Genomic DNA, 23,211 nt, shown 5'->3' with positions numbered 1-23,211 from the left:
GGGTTCTGTGGCTAAGGCAAATGGATTACTGGGTAGAGGGCATCCTTGTCTTCAGTGTAATTTCTAAGCAATGCCTTGTTGACTTCCTCTGTACGTTTGGATGTTGACTCAGGAAGATAATATTGAAAACATGACCTCGCACTGATGGGTATCCCCATCTCTCCATTTACCAGTGAAGTTTTGCCCTGAGAGCACCAACCTGGCCCCTGACTCCCCCTACCATTTGCGTCTGAGGCAGACTGAGGAGACATAGCTAGAGGCAGAGTCACGAAGAAGAGAACTGTCTTTCTAAAGGAGACTGGTCTTCAAAGCCAAAGAGCCCATCTCATGTGTCCAGTTGGAACCATTTTTAGCCCTTCTCATTGCTGAAATCTTCTGACGCTAGGTAGTAGGTACCCTTTGAGAGTCCTCCATTTCCTCTGTGATTGCAGTGGTAAGAGCATTTAGGAAAGGGTCTACCCATCAAAGTCTCAATGTCCAGTGGAAAGGCAAAATGATGTGAATCCTGGCTTTACTTACTTGAAGGGCACCTAAAGGTCTTGAAATGGATGCTGATGGGTTGGGTTGCCAATGTTAAAAGATTGGGTGAATTATGGGCATTGTGAAATGGCAGATGGTGAAGAGATCAATCTGAGAGATTCGGGGACTGATGAGCCATTACCTTTGATCTCTGTACTGGAGCCACATAGAATCTATGGAGGGAAAACCGTTGGTCAAAATAAAATAATCTAAGTGCATCACAGAAGATTGGGGATTCACTGTATTTGCACATTTGCTTATGTATACAATAAAAAGCCAATTAAGAAGGTAATGTTTTTGGACAAACCCAAAGGTAAATGCATTCCTTTAAGCAATTCAGGGAATTTGTCATTTAAATGCAATTCTTACTCCTGATCAGAAGGTGGCAACAAAAGCACAGAATGCTTCTCCTTAATTCAATGTGTAAGAATTGAGGGTAAGTAGTTTGATAGTCAGTGAGTTCGACCAGTGGCCTAGCAAGTTGCATTTCCCTTTGGTGTGTGTACTTTATCCTCTTAGATAATAAAAAAAAAAGTGTTTGGCGCTAGACATTAACCCAATATGTTGGCACGACATTTGATTTGAGAGTACAGAAGCTCTGAACTGGAGGTTTATACATAAATTGTTTAGTGATTTAATCCCATTTCAAGGGCAGTGAATTCTTAGTAATGTAGTAATTCTTAGTAATGTTTGTCTCATGCAGAAATGGCAGTGACGTTCGCAGTCAATGAATGGTTCATTCTATCCCATTTACTTATGTGTTATGGTGGGTTGATGACCTTAGTCCAACAAACCCATGTAACCTATGGAAGATCGGCCCCTTATCCATCTGAGTGTGTTTTATATCGTATCCAAACCAGCACACATGCAAGACAGGAGACTTTAAATATAATTTCCTTTTTTTTTTATTAAAACCATACAAACATTTGTGGTCAGTTATAAAATAGCAAAGTGGCTCTTCTGGCAGACTGGCAGTGCTGAGCACTACGTGCACCATTCAGAGCCAAATCTGCCTGGACTAGAAGCAGGGTCTGGGAATCCCTGCTTTAAGAGTAATTTCTTTATTGGCCCCTCGTGCCTCATCCTCATATCTGAGCTAAACCTACAGAAAGAATAATGTATTTACAGGTATAAAAACACAAAAAGGCAAGAAAATGTGAAAACAAAAGAAAACTAAAGATGCATTTTACACATCTTGACCTTTTCAATAATCATTTTTTTTAATATAAATGTTTATGTAAATTTTACAGGTCTCACAAAACACTTAGCATGTGTATTTTTTTCATAATTAACAATGGAAGATTGGCAGTGATCTTTTTCTTTTCCGACAGGCAGATTTTAAGGCACATACCTCATGGCCATTCCCTCTGGTCTCCTTTGACAAGGGAATGAATTCTTACCTCTTTCAAAACAAAACACCATTGATGCACAGCTAAAAAAGACAAAAAGTACCAAAAAACACAAACGATTCCGTACCTCATTGCTTTGCCACTGAAGAATAAGGAAACAATTTAATATACTGTACACACTGTCATGTGAGACTGTAAGGTGATACTAACACTGTTGAAAAAGTTGCTGCACTCCGTAGTGGCAAGACATACGGTGCTGTACTACTTTGGAGAATAGAATATGGATTATCCAATATTTGAATGTCTAATAGACATCAGATTTCTAAAATGGTCAAATATAATGGTGGATAAAAAAAACTAACAGAACATACAAACGCTACACTTTTGGTCTGTGAATCATATGCTACGCTTAGAATGAATGGATCTGTTGGATCGACAGCGAGAATCTGATTCTCACAAAGAAAATATACAAAAAAACACAGTTATACACCTGTGAGTACCATTACGGACATTGTAAAATCAAGCAATTGGAGTGTGAATTAAAGAGCTACTTATGACGCTTGTGTGAATTCTAAGACTTTGAAGACTGGTCCTTTTTAAACGTGGGCTCAATACCATATTATTTGTGATACTCTGTCAAACACACACCATCAATTGGTAAGACTTGGTAGAAGCACTGAGAAACACTAACATTTACATATTCGCAAAAGTAACATACTAACAAAATGACGATAGCAAAGGTGTAAATATCATTTTATAAAGCAAGTCATTATAGAAGGATAATGCCATGGGCATCCGTTGTACCATAATGGTAAATGGCACATCCAATAGGATTAGATACTTGGCACGTGCTAGTCTACGTACTTATAAAGACAGTGTTTATGTTTGACCTTGAATACAACATGCATTTATACCAACAGTGTACAGCAAAAAAAACAGCGACGATACACAGAATACTGTTTCAAAGGGATGAGACCAGAAAGGCCGTCAGAGGCCTCACTTGCTCACCATCGTAATACAAAGGGAAGGGCTTCCAAAAATAGCCTTCATTCCAGAAAAGGAATATATCTATATATACTTTTTGTCACATCCCCTGTCTCAGAAGGGAGGGGATGACACTTTTACAAAATAAATCTGATTGGCAACAAATTTGTTTCGGGGTGCACTATGTAAGTATAATAAACTCGTAAGCTGTCACTTTTTCTTAAGCGTCGCCACCTTTTCCCCTCTGTTCTTTACATGCGTCAGTTTTTTCCTCTACTTCCTTTCACCAACGGGAGGGAGGGATGGAGCAAAGGAAGGAGGGAGAGTTACTGCATGATGGCTAGGAACTTGCTCTCCTCGGCGAGGGTGGTGAGCAGGGAGCTCATGTCCCCGATGGCCATGTTACTGAGGTTGGAGGGCATCATGCCCGCGGTGCTGTGGAAGGTGGCGGAGACCCGGGGCGTGGTGAGGCGGGACGAGTTCCGGGACATGCCCTGGAAGATGGAAGGGTTGATCACCCCCGACACCAGACTACCCTGGTCGTAGCCCACCCGCACGTCCTCTATCATGGCTCCGAAATCCAGCGGCAACACGTTGTCTAGCACGTTGACCAAGCCGCCCGCGCGGCTGTCCACCGTGCTTGTCACCTGGTCAGCCACCGGGGAGAGGAGGGAGGCCGCGACCGAGGAGTCTCCGCCTAGCCCCACCTGCTCGTTCATGGTCTCCAGCAGACACTGCTCCTCCATTGGAGAGAAAGATGAGGTCTTGGTCTCCAGCGGGTCAAAGCACACAGCCTGGTCGCTGAAGCTCTGGTCCAGGTAGCCCTGGTCGGGAGCCTCCAGCTTCAGCCCGGACACCTGGTGGGCCAGGGAGCAGTGACTGGCTTGGTTCCTCAGACTCTGCTGCTGCTGGGTGAGGTTCTGCTGGGTAAGGTTGACATGGCTACCGTTGGTGGTGCTCTGTTGGGCATTCAGGTACTGCTGTGGTCTGGCGGGGTGCCTATAGCTGCTGTTGGCCTGCTGCAGGCGAGGGGTGGGGGCCTGGGGGTGGTGTTGGAGCGCTGAGGCCTGTGAGAGGCTGTCCACAGAGGCCCGGCTGAGGAGCAGGTTGTCTCCAATCTGCCTGGAGGTTCCATGGTTCTGGGTCTGGTACTGCTGCTGGCTGTAGCCCTGGGGCAGAGGCCCCACAGAGATCTGGGAGAAGTCAGGCCGGCCGAAAGTGTGTGTGGGGTTGTGGCCGTTCCCTCTCATCTCCATGCAGGAGTGGGTGGTCGCCTCTAGCTTCACCACGCCATTGACTCTGCATAGGGGTTGGGGCTGGCCTGGCTGGGCACAGCGGTTCTGGAAGTCTCTGGTAGTAACTGTCTGTTGTTGCTGCTGCACCACCATGTTCCCAAACCTCCCGAACGATGAACCGGCACCCAGACCTTGGTGCTGCTCTGTGGCGGCCCATCGGCCACACCTCTGCTGGGCCTGGACCTGGGGCTGCCTCTGGGGGGACCTCTCAGCACTCCCTGAGCTGACCTCGTTCCACTGAATGGGCATGCCGTCTTTACTGGGGCCCTCTCTCTCCAGTCCCTGCTGCTGTTGGTGGCGCTGCTGGAGACTGTGGATGCACTGGTTCAGCCCTGGGCCCTGGTCCTGTAACTCCCCTCCAGGGAGATGGCCGTTGTCCCCAGCCACATGGTTCTCCAGGTGGTTGTTGTAGGAGTCTGCCTGGTCCTGTGAGCGGAGGTACTGCACCAGGTCGTCAGGCAGCATGTCCTCATCCCCCAGTAGCAGGGCTCCCTCCTCCTCCATAGCCAGGGCCTCCAGGGCCGCATGCTCCATGATACTGGGGGGGCAGGGAGAGGAAAGCAGGCCCCCTCTCTGGAGATTCCCCTCTGAGCGTGTGTAGTTCTGCAGGCTGAAGCTGCGGCCTTCTGCCGTGGGATGCTGGAGGCCTGCTAGAGGGGGAAGTGGGTGGATGTTGTTAAGGCTGCTGAAGCGCTGGACCTGGGGCAGCCCGAGGAACTCCGGGTGGGTTTGCTGAGGCTGGGTCCGCACGGGGTCGCTAGCCCTTCGGTCCGGGCCATTCCCCGGGCCCTCGCCGGGGTAATAGCCCCTACGCCGGTAGTCTCGGTACCCGCCGTGGCCCCCGTACCCATTGGTGGTGCTGCCGTCGCTGCAGCGGCGCGGCCTGACCAGTGGGGGCAGCGCGTGGTTGCCTCCACATCCGTCTTGGCCATCGCCCATCATGGCCATGCGGGTCTTCAGGCTCATGCGCTCCATGTTGGGCAGCGGCGTGGGGGGTGGGCCGCCCGTGGCAGCAGCGTACTTGGCCTTTAGGTGGTAGTGCTGCGCCGGCGTGAGGTTTAGCATACCCTTGGAGCCTCCCCCGACGCCCGCCCACCCTCCACCCACAAACACTCCACCTCCTCCCCCGCACTGGCTGGCCTCGCTGGAACGGCGTGAGGCATCAGTGGAGATGGGGTCATAGGAGTCGGTGGAGCTAAGGTTGTGGTGGCGGCGGTGGTGACCAGGGGTGTTGGCCGCCTCGCTCTGGGACGCCTGGCTGGAGCGCCGTGACGAGAAGCACGGAGAGATGCCCGAGGAGCGCCGGCTGCTGCTCAGGTAGGCCGAGCTGGTGGCGCTGCCACTGCTGTCCCGCCGGTCACTGTGCTCGATGCCGCGGAGCAGGCTGAGCACCGTCAGCTCTGTGCTACCCAATTCGGGACGAGGAGGAGGCTGGGATAACCTGCCCAGGCATGAACCTGAGAGAGAGAGGGGGGAGTGAGAGGGAGAGAGGGGAGGAGTGAGAGAGCGAGGGAGGACGGGGAGAGAGGAAAAGAGACAGAGGGTGGAAGGGAAAAGGAGGGGTGGTGGAAGTGTATGTGGGGGGGAAACAGAGAGAGAGTGTGGAGAGAGAGAAAGATGAACACAATATAAGTGAGGAGAGATCCCTCAGACAGATGCAACCTTCTCACAAACACAGTTTGGCCATGAAATTCTATTACATGCTCTAATCACTGATGTGATATATGATGTGATATGATATGGGTTTGATTCTGATTTCCAGCGGAACATTTGTTAAGCCTGTGAATTCAAGTCCGATCTGCAGGGAGGGAAATTCCAGGTAATCAAACCGCGATCTGCTGAAACATTTGGAGTTCTTTTCACAACCCAATACTAGTGTCAATATTATTTTACATATCTATTGGCTTTTACAGTGTTCAGGGATGTTTAATACTGATATTGAATGTCTATGGAGTAAAACACACTTCTCAGCCTAAGTCTCTGTAATGAAACACTATTATTCTTTGTGTAACATAAGCATGGCCTCAGAGGACCAGAACAGGGTGGTGGATATGAGCATGGTGGATCCTTACCCAGCACGGCAGGTCCCTTGGGTGGCGGTGTGGGGGACAGGGGGCCCACCCTGGGCATAAGGGCTCCTCCTCCATTCACCTGCTTCAGCCTCTCCATCTTCATGTGCTCCATCCATCTCATGGGCCGGCCCACATTCCTCCTCGCCTGCAGCGCCAACGTAGCCGCCGTGGCTGTCGACACCGTGGAGTCCATTATGGGGGCGTCACGGCCCCCCTCCAACTCCTCCAAACCCTCCTCCTCCTCCAGCTCCTCGTCTTCCTCTCCCGGCCCCTCGCCCAGTCCCACCACCCCTCCCCTCACAGCAAGCTGGACTCCATGGCTGGGATAGGCGCTGATGGGGGACTGGTCACTGCTGCATGTAGACTGACCGCCAGGGCTTGGCTGAGACGTCTGTGTGGGGGGGCGGGCGTAAGGGTATAGGGAGGATCAGGTAAAAGATGAGAAGAAGTAGAATGGATTATTACCAAGTACACGTGACACACTGAGAACACGTTCATTTTCTCAAAGGTCTGCGAAATATGATTAAAACACACGATGACACCATGTGATGCAGCTGCCTGGGACATGCTTTCCACAGGAGTAAACAACAACACAATGGCATTTCTGATTGTGATTGGTCATATTAATTCATTGAGTCCGGGCATGACCTACCACCTTCATATCTACAGACCAGGTTTGCATTTAACTGTCATTACAGCAGTTGACATGAACACAGGGCTCGGTTTGTCCATTGGTTTGTCCAATGTCTTCTGTTTTGTAAACAACGTCAACTGAATCACGGAAGCGTGAGTAACGCCTCCCCTGTGTGTCGTCCAATGGACCGGTCCAGACTATAACAAACACTCCCGTGAAGGTAGTGGGATATAGACTATTTCAGACAAGGGGGTGGGGGTGGACAAAGGCTTCTTTTCAGACTAACTAAGGCCTAATTGGGTTGTTTACTCTGATTTACCCAAAATGGAGATCAGTGAAGAGAAAAATATTCACTTTTTGGCACGGTGCAAAACTGCAAAGCGAGACATTCCTTTCCTGTAGTTTGAATGGTCCGGATTCCACCAAATGCATTCGGCTGCACAATAGAGCCCCCGGCAGTGTTGGGCACACTTTTAATACACATAAACAATGTTGGAAATGCACTTAGTTCTGCCCCAAGCTATTTCACTTAGGGAAAACATTGCTCTCCAAAATAAGAAAAGGCTTTGATGAGAATGAAGATTTCTCATTGCCACATTGCAATGTGAAGTGTGTAAAAGAGAGAAAAAAACGTAACGACCGTGGACAGTTTTGTAAAGACGTCTAATGAGCTAAATGATGATGCCACAAGGGAGGAGGATAAAAGGTAAACAGACTCATTTTGAATGAAATGGCTACTGAAAGGATGTTAATAACAAGGTGAATGAGACACGAGGGTTTTTACAAATGCAATATGGCAACATGAAGGGACACCTATCTCACCTGATTACCCACTGTCCATAGAGAGAGAGAGAGAGAGAGAGAGAGAGAGAAAGGGAAGAGCAAAGCATGGCGCATTGGACAAAAGAAAACATTCATTTGTTATAGTGTTATTCGTAAGAGGTTAGATCACACGTAAAACCCATGTGCTGTCCACATCCCCGGCTGACGTCCCAGTAATCATGTTCGGTTTAAGTGAGCATCATGGTATAGTACATGGTTAGAGTTCAAGTGAATATATACTGAGTATACCAAACATTAGGAACACCATTTAGTTGCACCCCACTTCCCCCCTTTTTGCCCTCAGAACAGCCTCAATTCGTCAGGGTATTTGGTATTTTATTAGGATCCCCATTAGCTGTTGTAAAAGCAGCAGCTACTCTTCCTGGATTCTACAAAGTGTCAAAAGTGTTCCACAGGGATGCTGGCCCATGTTGACTCCAATGCTTCCCACATTTGTGTCAAGTTGGCTGGATGTCCTTTGGGTGGATGTCCTTTGACACAAATCAGTGCGCCTGGCATCTACTACCATACCCCATTCAAAGGCACTTAAATCGCTGTCTTGCCCATTCACCCTCTGAATGGCAGACAGACACAATCCATGTCTCAATTGTGTCAAGGCTTAAAAATTCTTGTTTAAACAATCTTCTCCCCTTTATCTACACTGATCAAAGTGGATTTAACAACATTAAATGATCATAGCTTTCACTTGAGCCGGTGTTCTTAATGTTTTGTCCACCCAGTAGAGCATCGTTAGAACCTATTAAGGTGACATTTCAGATAGATGGGCTGCTATCCCCATAGAAATATAATTACTAAATCGGGCAATCCCCATCCAATTTACCATTCCGTGATGGGTGAACCAACAGCAGTAATTATATTTCTCGGGTTATCCCATCATGCAGTGTATGTTACTGTGTGCCCTCAGAGAGGGGCTCACCATAGGCTTCTCCGTCTTGATGGACTTGACCTGCAGACATTCGTCCTGTTTCGAGGTAGCGTGGTTGTACTCCCTTTGGTCTGCGTATCCCCCTAGTTGCCCCGGCGACCGGCCCTGTCCGTTGCCCCCCTCTCGGGACTGCGGCGGGGGACGTGGGAAGGCGTCGCTGCGCTGCTTCTTGGTCACGTGCGCCTCTGGCCCGTGCACGGTCTTTACGTGCTTGCGTAGGGAGCTGGGGTCCGTGTAGCGTTTGGTGCAGCCAGGGATCTTACACACGTAGGGTTTCTGGAACATAGAGATACATTATATTGCATTATATTATTAGTATAGGATATTATGTTAGCATACGGTTCTATTTAATTAATGTTCTGGAAGGAGAGAGGAGAACAGATGGGGCCAGTGACAGGATGCTTCTGTTTCTAAAGGCCTCCAGCAATGAACCGCATACACATATACAGTCAGTGGCGTACGGAGAGGACTTGTTGCTGAGCTGTGTGTGTGCGTGCTGTGTGAGTGAACCTGTGTGTTTGCGTGTGTGTGTGTGTGTGTGTGTGTGTGTACCTCGTTGGAGTGTGTGCGGTTCTGGTGCTTGGCTCTGTCAGAGGCGTTGGAGAAGGCCTTGTTGCAGCCCTCGTGTTCACAGACGTACGGCTTCTCTCCAGTGTGGGAGCGCAAATGGGTCTTCAGGTTCTCCAGGCGAGAGTAGGCCTTGGGACATCCCTCAAACTGCGAAGAAGAAGAAGAATGAGAAAAGAGAGCGATGAGGAGTCGGAACCCACACACTCTTCAAACACAGCTCTAATGCTTCATCCTGGCCGAGACCAGTTAACCTCAACAATATATATAACTGACGAAGGTAGAAGTGTGATAGATTGTTTATTAAATGTAAGGATGCACCATCCTCACATACCCACAACCACCTAACAACAGCTAACTCTTTATGTATTCCCATATCTAAGCCCATGATGTGAAATAAACATTGTGGGAGTGTTGTGGGAGTGTTGTGGGAGTGTTCTCACGGTGCATCTGTGTGGTTTCTCCCCGGTGTGTCTCCTCATGTGGACCACCAGCATGTACTGGGCCTTAAAGGGCTTCTGTTCCCGAGAACATTCATCCCAGTGACACACAAACTCCTTCTTCTCCCCGTGGATGTGGTCGTTGTTGATGTGCTGAGAGAGGAAACAAGCAGAGGTCAATCACAAGTCAATCTGGATTCAATGTGATTTGTTATGATTCAATATATTCATTATGATTCAGTTGATTCGTTATTCATTATGAATCAAGACTGGTAGGAGTCAACAGTATTTTGTCTGTAGAGAAGCTGCTTTAACCAGACGTGTAGTGACTGGCGAGCACCACAAGGGGGCCAAGGGACCCAGAATAGGTGCAGTGTTACCAGAGTATGTGAGCAGAGCATGGAGCAGAGCGTGCCTAACTTGACTGGAGCGTGGAGCATCGGCCTTCTCGCCAATTTCGCTCCAGTAGCACTCACGTCTACTTGTGTGTTGTTATAGCCCCTTGCTTTAGCTACTGTCATGGAGTTCGCTAAATCTTTTCAGAAAACGGATTAAAAAAAACCCAGGTGCAAAATCAAGGTGAGGACTAAGAGCAAGAGAGGGTCATTGTGGAATCTGAAAAGGCAGGAATCCCAAAAGCATGATGGTGTACTTACTATATGCACATGCTAAAATAAAGGAATGAGGTAGGTAGATAACTACGTGTGTCACTGTAGCAAAGTATTTATAAACTAAAATTCACATCTCTTAAAAGTGTCCTTCATTTATGTTATATTATCTATACAATAGGCCATAATTGATTTTGGCCCAATAGGCCTGGCATATTCCAATTTTCAAGGAGCTTTCCATTTTGATTGGGTTATTTTGCCTAAAAACCTTCCGGCCATATATATATATGTATAAAAAGAAAACTCTGAATCCCTGTCCAGCCTGGCAAGAGTGGTCAAAAGGGTGTTTAGCATCCTCAGTGGCTCTGCAAGTGAGGAGAGGATATCCTCCGCTGCTGGTCTGCTCTCCAGGCACCATCTCATGATCCTGAAGCAACAGACTGGCCAAACTCGTGTTTCTAAAAATGTAGACTGCCTAATAAGGCATTTTTTGTTGTTTAATTTGTATTTAATTCTAAGTAAGTCACAGCCTATGATGACAATTTATAGACTGTGATGAATTAATACAACAAAATGTTATTTAGTGCTTAATGTCCCCGAATCCATACAAGCCTGGTGTATTGCACTTGAAAATGCGTCACAATATATTTCTTTGTAGGCTATAGCCTTGAAATAATTGAAATAATATAGCCTAAATAATTCATGTCTGTTCTTCTTAGGCTCCCTGTCTGGCTCCTGACCTATTTAGAGTGTTTATATGCTGTTTAATATGACATGTAGCCTATTTGAAATGATGAGAGCTTCTTACAATCACCTTTTCATCTTTAATAAAATAATTTTGAAGCGGCAGTTTTAGCGCAGCAGTTGGAAAGGACTTCGAGCGCCGGAGCGCTCAGGAGTCCACGAGCGATGAGCGGGAAATCCGACTGCTCAACTCACATCCTCTGAGTGTTACAGAGATCGAAGCAGTAGGAAGCAAATAACGGCAGTTGGAGAAAGGGAACTCTTTCTGTTGCACACATTATGTATGTATACACATGACAGAGCGGGGTAACCACGTATTTAATGGAAAAGGAACATTCAAAATAAGGACCAAATCCCACAGTTGACAGAGACTTAATATTTACTTTGTGCCAAGTCCAGTAAATCCCTACTGAAGTTCCTTCCTCATCATATATTTTCTTAGCTTTCTTTTCAGTGTTATCATCCATCATTGTTTCCCCAATCATTTTTTCTCTCTCTAACTTTCTATCTCCTCCCATTGTTTCATATACTCTCTCTCCATTCCCTTTTCTTCCATTCAAATTTGTACTCTGAGGAATAAAGGGGAGACTCGTGAGTCTCAGTGTCCGATCTGAACAGGCTTTTCAAATAAAACCCTGTCACTTCCCATCACATGGGAGCTCCTGCCCCTCCGTGACAAGTGCTGACAGTTGTGCTGCTGTGGCAACTTCCAATCTGAGGCTTGGGGGGGAATCTAAAGTTCACTCAAAGTGTCTCAAATGCCAGAGCTTTACATCTCCAGCAAAGCATTATATCTAGTGAGCACGACACAGCCCTGGTTTCTCTCTCTCACCTCCTCTTGCTCGCCTCATCCCTCCCTCTCTAAACTCTCTCTCTCTGTCTCTCTCTCTCTGTCTGTCTCTCTCTGTCTCTCTCTGTCTGTCTGTCTCTCTCTGTCTCTCTCTGTCTCTCTCTGTCTGTCTTACACACTGACCAGTAAAAAGGGGTAAGTGGACGGTTAAAGGGGGATAAGAGAGTAAAGACAAAGAGAAGAAGAAAAAATAAGGCACACAGACTTGGAATCCTCCGGGGATGAAGTCAACATCTGGCCCTCTCACAAAGACAACAGTGTAGTGTGGTGGCCTCTGAAGGGCCTTTCCGAGAGCAATTTAAACCGAGGGAGACAGACACAATATCCTGACCAAAAGGAACCTGTCTTATTACATTCCTGAGCAGAGACGGGGAGAGAGACCTCTGCCTTAGGGGGATGGGAAAGAAACAGGGGGATAAATAGAGACTTGACTTTGAGAGGTCTTAAACGTCTGGGAGAAACAAGTCATTGTTAGAGTATCTTTGTGTTGTCTTGTAACACATTTTGAGCAACCAAACAACAGGAGGAGAACAGCAGAAGACAAGAATAAGAGAAAGAAGGGGGAGTCAGTCGAGTGTTAGAGGTAAAGAGGTGCAGAGGGAGGGGAGTTCATCCTCCCATTCCACTTTATGACACAAAGGCAGCCTGTGTCTGTAGTGTCCTGCCTCTTCAACTACTGAAGAACCCACATACTTATAAAGACACTCCCAAGAAGTCAGGGCAGTGTGTGTGTGTGTGTGTGTGTGTGTGTGTGTGTGTGTGTGTGTGTGTGTGTGTGTGTGTGTGTGTGTGTGTGTGTGTGTGTGTGTGTGTGTGTGTGTGTGTGTGTGTGTGTGTGTGTGTGTGTGTGTGTGTGTGTGTGTGTGTGTGTGTGTGTGTGTGTGTGTGTGTGTGTGTGTGTGTTTGTTTGTGTGTGTCTGCGTGCGCCTGTGTGTGTGTGTGTGTCCCCAGACAAAGGTAGCATTGTCCCCAGCCAGCAGCCCCTCCCCCTGTCCAGTCTGTGACCCAACACTCAAGCCTGTGGGGTCCTGACCAGGGCACCGTCACAGACTTTTGTTCCCATCAAAGGAAGGGACGTACCCCTAAACAGACAGAACCCTATGAAGTCGGACCTTACTTCAAGAGAAAGGCCCCCATGGGCCCTCGAGACTCAGAACATTTGCACTTAACTAACCCCTTATGTAGTGGGAGCCAGGGGTGTCCTACACAGGCAATATGATGACAGAACAAGTGCACTAAAACTGCCATCTCTTCACCAGCCACGTGCACTTTCCTGCCCTGTTCTGCTCTCAGAGTCCAGTTACATCAATCCGTTACACAATGCAATCGTTAAGTTCCGGCTCCAATTGACTTTACGTATCAACAAGGGTCCTCCATTCATTTCAACCTGACACGTTTACATTTTTGGAGTGACAAAAAAATTATAATCCCAGAGAGAAAACGATTGGGGGGTTGGAGATTGAGAGCCGTGGACATTCGTTTTCCCTTAGATTGATCTTCCCTCCTCCTGTCACAAAACCGCTCCTCACTCCTTCCCCTCCCTTTCCCCTCCGTCTCTGTGAGGGAATCCCTGTGGCAAGCGATCAGTCTGCGTCGTGCGCCGTTCCATATCCCCTAGCTGAGTGCAATGGGAGGGATGGGAGCACCTCAGTGTTGTTGCGCTGTTGGCACCCGCTCCCCTGTTCCCCCTCGACCCCGACCCCCCCCAACCCCTCCCGCCAGCCCGTACAAATGACCAGGGGCCGTTGACGGATGTGATGCATGGGGCCCAGCGCTGACAGAGAGGGGCCCGGACCGCAGACGACCCTAATGGTCATGATCTAATGGCAATTTGTATTGAATCAATAATCTCAATGTTGAGCGGATGGACAGACAGGACGTGTTGGACCCTGCGTAATGGACAAACTGGGGCTGATAGCTGCGGTGGCGGCAGCACACAAGCGGGTTATTCATCTTCACCCTGGCAGCTTATTGGCCACTGAGATGGATTCAGGAGTAAGAGGGCCAGAGGGAGACACAGGCGCGGGCTGGGATGAGCACAGAGTGCACACACACACGCGCGCACGTACGCATGCACGCACACACACACAGTACACATACGCTTACAGGTATAGAGTGACGTATCAATGTTAGTGTATAACACACTGATATAACACGTTGACATACAAACACACACACATAATTTGATATGCATAATTTGCATAGGACAGGTACAGAATATACTCAAAGGAAATTGTATTATTTATTATTTTCACTCACTCCAGATAATTTCATGGATTTACACCTACAGAGCAAATTGGCTAGCGTTACCTAGTGTTGATTTTTCAGTGTAACAGAACAATTAACACTGCAAGTGTTAAATTAACCCTCATTGGTGTAAAATAACCCCAGTGTTGGTGTTAATAACAGCGTTGAACCAAAAACATGCCCAGCATTATCATATTTCCCAGCATGCTCTATTGTAGGTTGATTTTTTTAGAACTGTTTGTTTCAATATCTATGCTTTGTACATTGATTGGTTCATTCATATTTTGCTACTCAAATATAAATGACATACATTTTCTAAACTAATATGTTATGATTTATTGCATCCGTTACGGAAATGTTTGTTCCAATTGCTTTAGGTAGTCTTATATCATAGTCTTCCCAACCCTGGGAGTCATTCTGAATGCAGGCTGTAGCTACAAATGACAAATTACAAAGGTTAGCTATCCCCTCTCTGGCTGATTTCCAAACGTGATGGGGAAACGAGACTTCCTGAAGTATTGAGGCTTTCCAGCCAATGTTGTCGAAAATAAGTTCATTACTCAGAGCTTCCTTATCTGTTCACAATTAGTGACATCTGCTGGTCAGCAATAAATAGCAACGTGTGATTATCAGATTTTTTTCCCCCCTCCACTGATTTTATCCAAACACCATGGCGCAGCGGCAAGTCGTTGGCTTTAATAGCCTACAATCAGTTGGATTAGCAGGTTCACTTCATGCTTCCCTTTTTTGCCTTCAAGTTGACTATTTTTCAAAAACGGAATCTATGGCACTATTTAGGATGCTTAACACAGAAGCTTATACTATACTAAATAAAACAAATGATTTGTACAACAGTGCAGAAAAGTGTACTTTCACATAAAACCATTTTTGAAATAGTGTGACTTCAACGGGATTCAACCTCATATCTGTCCCTGAATGTTCCGTAGTTCCCTATGCTACCTGCTAAGCTACCGGTCAGGTGGAACAACAAGTACAAAAATCCTAACTATATTTATAAGTACGGTATCCAGTAGAGGTCAGTGTTTGAAAGCAGTGTCAGTGTTTGAAAGCAGCATCGAAGAAAGCACCGGAACCACATCGAAATCAGTGGGATCTCGCATTTTGGAAAAAGCACTTGATCAAACGAAGCGTCGGACGTCATAGATGACGTACTTCTGATAAAGTGATACGCGCATCGGCACACTGCTTCGAAGTAAACTGCTTAGTGATTTCGACACACGCATCGGAGCACCAGTATCAAACGTAACATTACTAGATTCCAATAGGATTTACACGTCACTTTGCAAGCCAGTACAATGTGACTTGAGGGCCTGCTGTGGCCTGTAAACCATGCATTTTAGGCCACTGTATTAGGGTAAATCTAGGCCCTCAAAATAAGGTCTTATAAAATACATATTGTATTGTGTTAAAGAATTACATTTTAATGTTAACATACTCGCTTAGGATCTTGGTGAATTCCAAAGGACTGAAAATGGATGGTGGTATCTCTACAAGTCACTTGAAAGGCAAGGCACCATGGGAAATATGCAAATAAGGCATTATACTAAGGAAAGTGTTAATGTAACACTGTTCCAGTGTCTATACGGGTCCACACTTTCAGTGTTAAACACTTGGTGTTGATTTAACTCTGGAGAATGTGCTGTGCATGTATTATAGCTACACATGCATACACATAAACACACCAGATACACAGAATCCCATCAATACTTTACCACTTTCCTCCATTTTCCCCAACCACTTCAAAATCCATCTACAGTGCATCCTTATCAAACTCTTTCTGGGACATACATTAGAATGCAAGCGTGCATGAAAATAGGGCCTGTTTACAAGGCAATTTCACTAAGCTGTGGGACCCGCAACACCGTTTAGCTTTATCAAACTGAGCCTAATAAATCATATGCTCTTTTGTGATGTCAATTGGCTGAAGTGCTTTGTGCAAAGAAAGAAAGAATTGGGAAAAAGAGGCAAGGGAGGGAGGGATATGGAGGGAAGGAGGGAGGGAGAGAGTGAGGGAGTGGAGGAGGGAGGGGGGGTTTAGAACTGGCATGTGTAATTCAGCACAGCCTTTTCATCTTGGAGTAAGATACTCCAGACAGATAAGGTGCCTAATCCTTCTCCTGATCAAAAAAGAATCTGCATTTTACCAATTAAAGGGCTGCGCCAGCAGGCGGAGAGGGGGCCGCATTCTGACTGAGCCCAACTTTATCTCCCCTCAACACCGGGGAGGCACGCAGGCTGCAACCACCGCCTTATAGCATGGTTGTATACTGGGGGAGCTAACAGGGGAGCTAACGCTAACATCATGCCATCTCCATCTAAGAGCAAGGACATTACAACGCCACCTAGGGAGATGACCCAGAATAGGGGGAGGGGGGGGGTCGAAGTTGACTGCTACTTTCAACATGCAGGTACACACACAACCCAGCTCAGGGTCACCCCATTTGAGACCCTTTCTGACCCACCCCCCCACTTAGACTCAGCAACATCTCTCCAAAGACACCCCAGTTCAAAACCCCCCAAACATCTCAGACAGAGACATTAAAGAATCCAGCACCAACCGCTTATCTTTAAAAGTACTCCCTCGGAGGGTACAGAGGAAAAGGAGAGAAGAGGAGCGGGAGCGTGAGAGTGATGCTAAAAAAGGTATTGGAGTTTGAGGAGGGTGAAGTGGGGGAAGGGAGGTCGACGTTGAGAGGCAGAGTTGAAATAAGTGATAGAGAGAGAGAGAGAGAGAGAGAGAGAGAGAGAGAGAGAGAGAGAGAGAGAGAGAAAGAAATTAAATAAATACAGCAACTGAAAATTGACACCCGCCTCGCTTTTGCTGACTGGGTAGGCCAGATAAGTGAGCTAAATTGCGTAGATGCGATGTTTATCTTATCAGCGGCACCGAGAGCGCTTAAACGCGGATGATAAAGGAACGGGCACAGCGTGTCCTGGCGCCAGTGCATTTGTAGAGTGTAGAAATGTGCATCAGGAGCGCGACAGGAGCCGCTTTTGAACCAAGGTGGAAAGCAATGAGGGTGGTGTACGGCGGATTTGAATTCCAATTCATCTTCATCTTCGTAACCATCACTTTTTTCTAACACTTCAAATAGTCGTTTTGAAGTGTATAACTTGCCTCACTTGCTTCAGATAGCAGTTTAATTTAGAGTTTTTGCCTAATATCAGACTATTGACAAAGAACAATCGATTGAAAACAATCAAACAATTCCAAATGTATCAGAACTGAAAACTATGTCGTTAACTTTACCTCACACTACCAATCAAAGCCAGGCTGGAGGCATATTCTATTATTCCTCTCCATAACCATTCTATAAGATGAGCTTAAATAAAGGGGGAAGGGATATCCCATTGTTTGGCTGTATGGACCCCCCAGCATTAGAGGAGAGACACTGTGGTCCAAATACTATACTTATCCTATTACTGAAGGGGGTGGGGGTGAGGAGGGGGAGGGTTGGAGATAAGAGGGTTTTCTCCCCCGCTTGCTGAATTTGAGGGGAGGGGTTCGCTAGGCAAATAGTTTCATTAGCATGTCCCGGCTAACCCTATCTGCATGGGCACATAAAATGAGAAATAAAATACAATGACGGAGAGAGAAAAAAACTATTCTGAGTGAACTTGCAAGGGGAAAAGACAATGAGGACGTGTTGACTATTTCCTGACATGGAGCAGTATCTCTTCTCAGATGCACAGCAGTGAAACCTACGCGAGGTCAGGGTAGTTAGTGTGTGGAGAGTGGACATCGTTAGGGTAAAACAGATGTTCACCCGGTAGAACTAGAAGGAGAGTGAACAAGCTCTTACCCAGTATGATGCACCGCCCTCACCCCGGCCCAAATCGCCCTGCCCCCCGGAAACAGGGGCAAGAACTTGTCAAGATCCTCAACCTTTGAGCAGAGCCCTTCAAACGCGGGAGGCAGCCCATTCCGCGCTGAGGATATCAATTATAGATAGGGGTTACCGCCGCGGCCGCGGATTGCAATGTCAGACGCCGGGATAGACAGCCGTGGAGAGCTGGGGAGCTATCTATCAGATGTGTGCTGATGGGGGTGGTTGGTGTGTGTGTGTGTGTGTGTGTGTGTGTGTGTGTGTGTGTGTGTGTGTGTGTGTGTGTGTGTGTGTGTGTGTGTGTGTGTGTGTGTGTGTGTGTGTGTGTGTGTGTGTGTGTGTGTGTGTGTGTGTGTGCGTGTGTGTGTGTGTGTGTGCGCGCTTGAAGATACATGTAGTTAAAAGGGACACCACGGTGGCTTCCTTCTCACCATCAGCCCCTCAGCTCCAGCTCTCATGTATCAAACACTGAGAGTGAAGTCAAATCTCCCCTCTCAGTGGGCCTAGTGGTAAGTAGCACACAGCCGGGTCACAGGGGAGACCAGACCAACACCAACGGCATCAGCAATATCATTAATAGTTGGGTTAAGAATAGGCCCTCAGGCTCTACAGGATGAGAGTCCTGGGCAGTGTGAGGAGCTGTATGACAGATGGGGGGAGTATATTACAGTCAATACGGTACAGACGTGTAGACAGTACAGAACAGTGGAGGCTCACGGCCTGGTTGTGCAGGATTTAGTCTAGTCAGTGCCGGCCAAATCAGTTAGTGTCGTAGCACAACAGAGACGTGCTCGGCAGCCTTTGAGCCCATTAACCATCGTCCCCGAAACCAATCTGGAATCCGGCAAGGGCATTACTCAACGCCTGTAGGCTGCAGAACACTCTGCACTGAACACTGAACATGGTGACATACAGGGGGTGGCTGCTGGACCAGAGTGTGGAGAGGGTGTTATGACTGGGGACAGAAGTCCAGGAGAACTATAGGACCAGTTGACTTGGAGGAAGGGGCTCCTAAAATGCACTTCTAAACCGGGTGTCCTACTTACTGCTCTATTATTTGCACAGTATCTGCATTCTAAATGTGTCATAACGTTTTGAACTTGACATTGACAGAGTTTGTATCGCAAAACCAGACGCCATAGTCTCCTATTGATTCTACCTCCTGGAATTGAAGGCTTCCATACTGAATGACCAGGTACTCACATGTACTAGCTGCTCCTGGGTGTCAAACTCCCGGTGGCAGCTCTCCCAGTGGCAGTTGGTCTCGTACACCACCTCTGGCTCCTGCTTGCTGTCGTCCTTGTCCCCTTCCTCCTTCACAAGAGTCATCCCATCAGGATGGTCCTACAGTACAGAAACACAACAGAGTTACAAAAGAGGACCCAAAACGGACTGTTTTACAGTAGTGACCCAACACTGACCATGTTACAATAACCAAACACTGACAGTGTTACAGCGAGGACTGATTTCCCCACTCGCGTCACTTCTTGTTGAACGTGGAACGAGGGAGAGCTCGGTTTGTTGTTTTTGGAAAGTATGTTGTTTTGGAAAGTTTTAAAATTCCAAAGGCACTCGCACATCTGAGCTATCTTTTTTGCAGGTGCATGGTAACAGTTGAATAAAATGAGAGAAAAAAAAAATGTTTTTAAAGTCTATTGAAAAAGTTTGGTTCCTAGCTAGCTACAGCGACACGGTTGGCATCAGTTGCTGGGACCGCCACTATCTGTCCAGTGATCCTGCTGACCAAGGCTGGGTCTAGCCTAGCTGCTAGCTAGCTGCCTATCAAGCTAGTGGGGTTTTCCTTGAGGTTTAGAACACAGTCCGTGATGCGTTTTAGCCATTGTGGCTGGGAACGCAGATTGTCCCGGCCTTGTGGCTGTCGAGATCCCCGATGTTTGTTGTTGTTGTTGTTTTCAATCTTCCCTGTGACCTGCCCTGTCTGGAACTGCTAGGAGTAACGGCGTACCCTACGTTGCTACTATGACAAAAGACCAAACGTTGGGAGTAACGTTGAGGACAGTGGCGTCTCTGTATCACAGGCGAAGGATCTTTTAAACTAACAAAAAGAGTTCTACAAACAGTTGTTACAACAACAAGAAAATAGCTGTTGTGTGTTGTGTCCAAATTCTGGTGAAGTCAACTAATAAAATAATGGATGACCTGACCAGAGAAGTCCAGGACCTGAACAAAGTCCTCCCAGGCTCAGCTTGATGAGTTTAAACAGGAGAACGGCAAGGTGAAAGTCATCTGTAAGTCATTAAGAGAGGACATCAGTTCTGTATGGGAATCCATGTTCACAATGACAGAGAAATCACATTATCTCAAGGGACAATCAAGGCGGAACAACATTGTTGTGGATGGAAATGCACAATCTCCACATGAGACCACAGGATGATTGAGGTGGAACGCGCCCACAGGACTGGAAAACGGCCCAGATAACCACCGGCCCAGATAACAGGCCCATTCTGATAGTGGTCAAATTCCTGAGGTTCAAGGACAAGGTAACTGTTCTGGAAAGAGCCAAGAACTTGAGAGGAATGTACATCTTCCTCAACAAGGACAATCCTGAAGCTGTGCGCCAGAAGAGGAAAGAACTTATCCCAGCCATGAAAGCTGCCAGAGACAGGCTCATTGTCCACCCTCCCTCCCAAAAGCCTGGAAGGGATGAGAGTGCCAAGCCTATGGGTTTGTAGCTTCAGCCCCACAGCGCGCACACACACACACACACACACACACACACACACTGATTAATGGACTACTGAATGTATGTACTTTTCTCTTGCTTGGTTTGCGCTTTTCCATATTATGTCTATCTCTGATAAGATACCCAGTAAAGGGCTGAAAATAGCCCATATTATATGTAGCGAAATAAGGTTCGTGAAATCAATAACTTGGTAACATCAGATAACATTAATATATTAGCCATTTCTGATACTCAGATAATTTCTTTGAAGATACAGCAGTAGCAATACAAGGATATAACGTCTATAAAAGAATGCTTATGGTGGAGGTGCTGCTGTATATATTCAGAGCCATATCCCTGTAATGCTTAAAGAAGATCTTGTGTCAAGTGTTATTGAAGTGTTGTGGTTGCAGGTTCACCTTGCACATCTAAAGCTTTTTATTTTGTGGTGTTGCTATAGGACACCAAGTGCTAACAGTCAGTGTCTAAATAATATGTGTAAATTGCTTGATAGTGTATGTGATGTAAAACAGAGAGATCTAATTTCTTGAGGACCTGAATATTGACTGGTTTCATCAAGCTATCCACTTAAGAGGAAGCTTCTCACTATAACCAATGCCTGTAATCTGGTTCAGATTATTAATCAACCTACCAGTGTGTCTATAAACACAGGAACAAAATCATCCACATGTAATTGATCACATTTTTACTAATACTGTAGAACTTTGATCTAAACCTGTATCCGTACCCATTGGATGCAGTGATCACTATATAGTGGCTTTGTCCAGGAAAGTCAAAGTTCCAAAAACGGGGCCTAAAATAGTGTATAAGAGATTATGCTAAATATTTTGCTGTGACTCTTATTTGGATGATGTCACAAATATTTGTTGATCGGTTGTGATTAACAAAGAGCATTCAGACGCTGTACTTGAGGAATTTATTACGTTGCTTCTTCCAATTATTGATAAACATGCAGCTGTTAAGAAACGGCCTGTTAGAACTGTTAAGGCTCCATGGATTGATGAGGAAATTAAAAAGTATATGGTTGAAAGAGATGGGGGAAAAGGAGTGGCTAATAAATCTGGCTGGACATCTGACTGGCTGACGTACTGCAAATTGAGAAATTATGTGACTAAACTCAACAAAAAGAAGGAGAAACTGTATTATGAAGTCAAGATCAATGATATAAAGAATGATAGAGAAAAACTTTGGAGTACTATAAATGAAATTATGGGCAGAAAGGCTCATTCAAATCCATCTTTCATCGAATCATTCATCACAAAACCATTTGATGTCAATTATTTTAATGATTACTTCAATGGCAAAGTGGGTAAGCTTAGACAGGAAATGACAACAACGAACAGTGAGACATCATACCTCATGCATAAAAAACAAATAATTAAAGAATAGCATTGTAAGTTTGAATTTTGTAAAGTACGTTTGGGAGAGGTGGGGAAATGATTGATATCAATCAATAATGACAAACCTGGCATTGACAACTTAGATGGAAAGCTACTAAGGATGTTAGCTGACTCTATAGCCACTCCTATCTGTTATATATTTAAGCTTAGAGGAAAGTCTTTGTCCTCAGACCTGGAGGAAAGCAAAAGTCATACCAATACCCAAGAGTGGTAAAGTGTCCTTTACTGGTTCTAATTTTCTAGCTCTTAGAAAATTGTTGGGAAAATGGTGTTTGACCAAATACAATGTTATTTCTCTGTAAACAAATTAACAACTGACTTTCAGACTTATTTTTAGAGAAGGGAATTCAACATGTACTGCACTGACACAAATGACTGATGATTGGTTAAAATAAATTGATAATAAGAAGATTGTTGGAGCTGCACTGTTAGATTTTAGCTTTGATATTATTGACCATAACCTGTTATTGAGAAAAAGTATGTGTTATGGCTTTTCAACTTCTGCCATATTGAGGATTCAGAGCTATCTATCCAATAGAACTCAGAGGGTTTTCTTTAATAGAAGCCACTCTAATGTCAAACATGTAAAGTGTGGTGTACTGCAGGGCAGCTCTCTAGGCCCTCTACTCTTTTCTATTTTGACCTATGACTTGCCATCTGCATTAAACACAGAATGTGTGTCCATGTATGATGATGAGTCAACCATATATGCATCAGCAACCACAGCTGATGAAGTCACTGAACGAAAAATAGTTGCAGTCAGCTTTGGAATAGACAGTCAGTAATAAACTGGTCCTGAACATCTCTAAAACTAAGAGCATGTATTTGGTACAAATCATTCCCTAAATTCTAGACCTCAGCTGAATCTGGTAATGAATGGTGTGGATTAAATGGTTGTGAAGATGGGCAGAAGTCCATCCGTAATAAAGAGATGCTCTGCTTTTTTGACACCAGACTCCACAAAGCAAGTCCTGCAGGCTCTAGTTTTATCTTATCTTGATTATTGTCCAGTCAAATGGTCAAGTGCTGCAAAGAGAGACCTAGTTAAGATGCAGCTGGCTCAGGACAGAGCGGCACATCTTGCTCTTCATTGTAATGAGAGGGCTAATGTTAATACTATGCTGCCAATCTATCTTGTCTGAGAGTTGAGGAAAGACTGACTGAATCAATTCTTTGTATGTG

At 46.0% G+C, this 23,211-nt stretch overlaps 1 protein-coding gene across 3 annotated transcripts in view; it reads right to left on the bottom strand.

Annotated features, from left to right (window-relative positions):
- Nucleotides 1-1,406: 1,406 nt before the first annotated feature.
- LOC112227917 (transcriptional activator GLI3-like) overlaps nucleotides 1,407-23,211 on the bottom strand; it is a 144,122-nt gene continuing 122,317 nt past the window's right edge. For all 3 annotated transcript variants that reach the window (XM_024392919.2, XM_024392921.2, XM_024392920.2), the window contains exons 10-15: nucleotides 19,129-19,269; nucleotides 9,632-9,781; nucleotides 9,174-9,338; nucleotides 8,613-8,897; nucleotides 6,220-6,610; nucleotides 1,407-5,604 (exon numbers count right to left, since the gene is read on the bottom strand). In XM_024392919.2, the coding sequence (XP_024248687.1) occupies nucleotides 3,179-5,604; nucleotides 6,220-6,610; nucleotides 8,613-8,897; nucleotides 9,174-9,338; nucleotides 9,632-9,781; nucleotides 19,129-19,269 (3,558 nt within the window). In that variant the 3' untranslated portion in view covers nucleotides 1,407-3,178. The remainder of the gene's footprint in view (nucleotides 5,605-6,219; nucleotides 6,611-8,612; nucleotides 8,898-9,173; nucleotides 9,339-9,631; nucleotides 9,782-19,128; nucleotides 19,270-23,211) is intronic.

Source organism: Oncorhynchus tshawytscha, linkage group LG29 (assembly GCF_018296145.1).
Source record: "Oncorhynchus tshawytscha isolate Ot180627B linkage group LG29, Otsh_v2.0, whole genome shotgun sequence".
In the NCBI taxonomy this organism is placed as follows: Eukaryota; Metazoa; Chordata; class Actinopteri; order Salmoniformes; family Salmonidae; genus Oncorhynchus; species Oncorhynchus tshawytscha.
The sequence above is the reverse complement of the archived record's forward strand: the minus strand, read 5'-3'. Positions and strand labels throughout refer to the sequence as shown.